General features: G+C 53.8%; 1 protein-coding gene across 3 annotated transcripts; it reads left to right on the top strand.

The window, feature by feature from the left end:
* The first annotated feature begins 394 nt into the window (after positions 1-394).
* Positions 395-2,596, top strand: LOC103638390 (polygalacturonase At1g48100). 3 transcript variants are annotated; one of them, XM_020544075.3, is made up of 7 exons: positions 395-767; positions 905-1,039; positions 1,145-1,324; positions 1,396-1,437; positions 1,539-1,728; positions 1,815-2,005; positions 2,096-2,596. In XM_020544075.3, the coding sequence occupies exons 1-7, from the start codon at positions 495-497 to the stop codon at positions 2,474-2,476; spliced, it is 1,392 nt and encodes a 463-aa protein (XP_020399664.1). In that variant the 5' UTR covers positions 395-494; the 3' UTR covers positions 2,477-2,596. The 3 variants fall into 3 exon arrangements, with proteins under 3 accessions (XP_020399664.1, XP_020399663.1, XP_008659542.2); XM_020544074.2 differs by having other exon boundaries at positions 397-767; positions 1,521-1,728; XM_008661320.4 differs by having other exon boundaries at positions 399-767; positions 1,521-1,728; positions 2,114-2,596.
* Positions 2,597-2,974: the final 378 nt, after the last annotated feature.

The raw sequence follows: 2,974 nt of genomic DNA, 5'->3' as shown, positions 1-2,974 counted from the left end.
GGTTTCTAGATCCAATATGCTCGACTTTGCTAGAAAAGAGATGTGCCTCGTGATTTTGGGACATACAGCTCAATTCTTTCAGAATTTTTTTTAAGCCTCTTAATTAACCGTTGCCATTCACCTTCTGTGTGTCAAGCTTGAGAATGATAGGTTACCAAACCGCTCACGTAACGCCAGCCGGTTATGCAAGAAAGAAGAAAAAAAAAGGCTTGGGTTCGTTCTGTGTAGCGTCATGCTTGATTGGTATTGATCACACGCACTTGTTTCGTACTCGTGGAGTGATCCAGCAAGGTCACGAGCTTTCAGCAGGATTGTTCCATCAGAATGGAAAACATATAGCTCTCAGCAGGGTTCTGGTGACAGCATCAAACTAGTATTGGGTTCACGGACATACATGCTTGGAAAGTTTCTATGCAAAACGTTATTGAAAGAATGCTATAAAATCATGTTCGGCAAAGTACGTGTAACCTAGCAAACTTGGTAGCTAAAGCGCCATGATGGGGCAGAGCATCCAAAACGTCTGCTTAGCTAATAACGCCACCTTCCTCAGCGCCCTGCTTCTACTCGCCGTTACCACTTCCGGCGGCCCGTCCTTGCAATGTTGCCTCGCGAGAAGTGAAACCCACCGGCGTCCACCACCGACGCCACCGGACGGCCCACACCATCCTCCGGCAGCTCCGGTCATGACGCCGCCGCCGTCCCCGTCAGCGACCTTCAGCGTGGTGGACTACGGTGCCGTGGGGGACGGCGTCACGGACGACACCAAGGCGAGTGCTGATATAATACGTTAGTAGTGGTGGACTATCGAAAGTTATTATTATTTTGATCGAGTTCGTATGCATGATATATATATATATATATGTAACATATATGCCGTGTGTCTCCTTTTCCTTCGAAAATGCAGGCCTTCGCCGACGCCTGGTCGGCGGCGTGCGCAGCCGAGGCGTCGACGGTTCTGGTGCCAGCGAGCTACGTGTTTCTAGTCGGACCCATCGCATTCACCGGCGGTGATTCTTGCGAGCCCAACGTCGTCTTTCAGGTGGGTCCCCGTCCGGATGACTAGGAGTGCAAAAAAATGAAGCAATCACACATGCCATGCCGTGGTTATCGACTCTGCTACATGTTTATTTTTTTTTCCCTTAAGGTAGACGGCACGATCCTGGCGAACACAGGCTCCACGGCATGGCGCTCCGGCTACGCGACGCAGTGGCTTGAGTTCAAGAGCGTCAGGGGCCTCACCATCCAAGGCTGCGGCGTCATCGACGGGCAAGGAAGCCACTGGTGGAGCCGCAATCCTCTCGTCGACCAAGGCCAGACGACGACGGTACGGTAACCTCTTGTCGTTATTACTATACATTTGCTGGATTTTCAGCTTATTGTTGTTGGTTTATGCAGGAGCTGGACCCTGATCGTGTGGGAACAATCGACCGACCTACAGTTAAGCACGACAATAAACATGATCTGATTTCTCTTTCTGGAGCAGCATTAATTATATCGATCTTAAAACCCTAAACCCTCAGGCGTTGAGGGTGTACCAGGGCGACAACGTGACCGTGACGGGTATAACCATCAGGAGCAGCCCAAAGTTCCACCTCACTCTGGACACCTGCCGCGCGGTGGAGGTGCACGGCGTCACCATCGCGTCGCCCGGCGACAGCCCCAACACCGACGGCATCCACCTCGCCTCCTCCGTCGGCGTCTCCATCCACCACACCACCATCGCCTGCGGTAATTAATAAGGGGATAGATAGATAGCAGTGGAAAAACCAATCCATTCACAAATGAAACCAACTGGTCTTGCGATTGATTCGCAGGTGACGACTGCGTGTCGATACAGGCCGGCTGCTCCGACGTGTCCATCCGCAATGTGTACTGCGGGCCGGGTCACGGGATCAGCGTCGGCGGGCTCGGCAAGGGCGGCGCCACGGCCACCGTCTCCGACGTCACCGTACAGGACGTCACGTTCAACCACACGATGACCGGCGTCAGAATAAAGACCTGGCAGGTAAGCCAAGCCAAAGGCATGCATGCGCCACGCCACCCTAGCTAGCTTGCGGAGGAGGCCCAACCGGAGCGGAGCCTAACACAATCAAAGATACATACGTACATACAGGGCGGGTCTGGGTCGGTGAAGAACGTGCGCTTCTCCGGCGTGCGGGTGTCGGCGGTGAAGACGCCCATCGTCATCGACCAGTACTACTGCGACCACACGGCCTGCACCAACCAGACGTCGGCGGTGGCCGTGGTGGGCGCGGCATACCAGGGCGTCGCCGGAACGTACACCCAGCGCCCGGTGTACCTGGCGTGCAGCGACGCCGCGCCCTGCTCGGGGATCCACCTGGCCGACATCCAGCTCCAGCCCGTCAAGGACAGCGGCTACCGCGTCCAGGGCCCCTTTTGCTGGAAGGCGCACGGCGACGAGATGCGCCCCGTCGAGCCACCCGTGGACTGCCTAATAACCGCCGGAGCTCCATGACCGTACCGGAGGCAGCCCACGCATACAGCAGAATTCAAAACGCGTACGGTTGTTTATATTAGAAACGTGCGGCCGCAGCGAGTACGCCGGCCCGAGATTATTGTATATTTGGGCTACGCAGCTTGAAACCCCTCTGCTTGTTGGGAAAAAAACTGGGGAGTGGGGATGGGCCTTTGATTTCCTTGGGGCAAGATACCTTGCTCCTGATAGGGTCCAAACTAGATAAGAAAAAAAATCTGTCCACGTCTTCAAAGCCCACCATACCACAAGATAGGCCACCTCTTCTAGAGCTCTCTCTCTCTTTCATAGCCCAATGTGGAACTCTTAACACTTTCACTCAGACAATAGTAAACATGTCACAACATCCCACCAACGGATCAGATTTCTCAACAAAAACTCACATATTAGGTATTTTGCACTTCAAATCTATACATACTACTCTATTAAAGCACTAAGGGGTAGCATACCTCCCTTGTTCTGCCCACCCTGTTTCGTTCC

The sequence above is a fragment of the Zea mays genome, chromosome 9, assembly GCF_902167145.1.
Source record: "Zea mays cultivar B73 chromosome 9, Zm-B73-REFERENCE-NAM-5.0, whole genome shotgun sequence".
Classification (NCBI taxonomy): Eukaryota; Viridiplantae; Streptophyta; class Magnoliopsida; order Poales; family Poaceae; genus Zea; species Zea mays.
The sequence above is the reverse complement of the archived record's forward strand: the minus strand, read 5'-3'. Positions and strand labels throughout refer to the sequence as shown.

Coding starts and splice junctions, on each gene's coding strand:
- LOC103638390 (XM_020544074.2), top strand. CDS start 495: ATGATGGGGCAGAGCATCCAAAACGTCTGCTTAGCTAATAACGCCACC. Junction 1,325..1,395: donor ACCAAGGCCAGACGACGACG/GTACGGTAACCT, acceptor TGGTTTATGCAG/GAGCTGGACCCTGATCGTGT. Junction 1,729..1,814: donor CCACACCACCATCGCCTGCG/GTAATTAATAAG, acceptor ATTGATTCGCAG/GTGACGACTGCGTGTCGATA.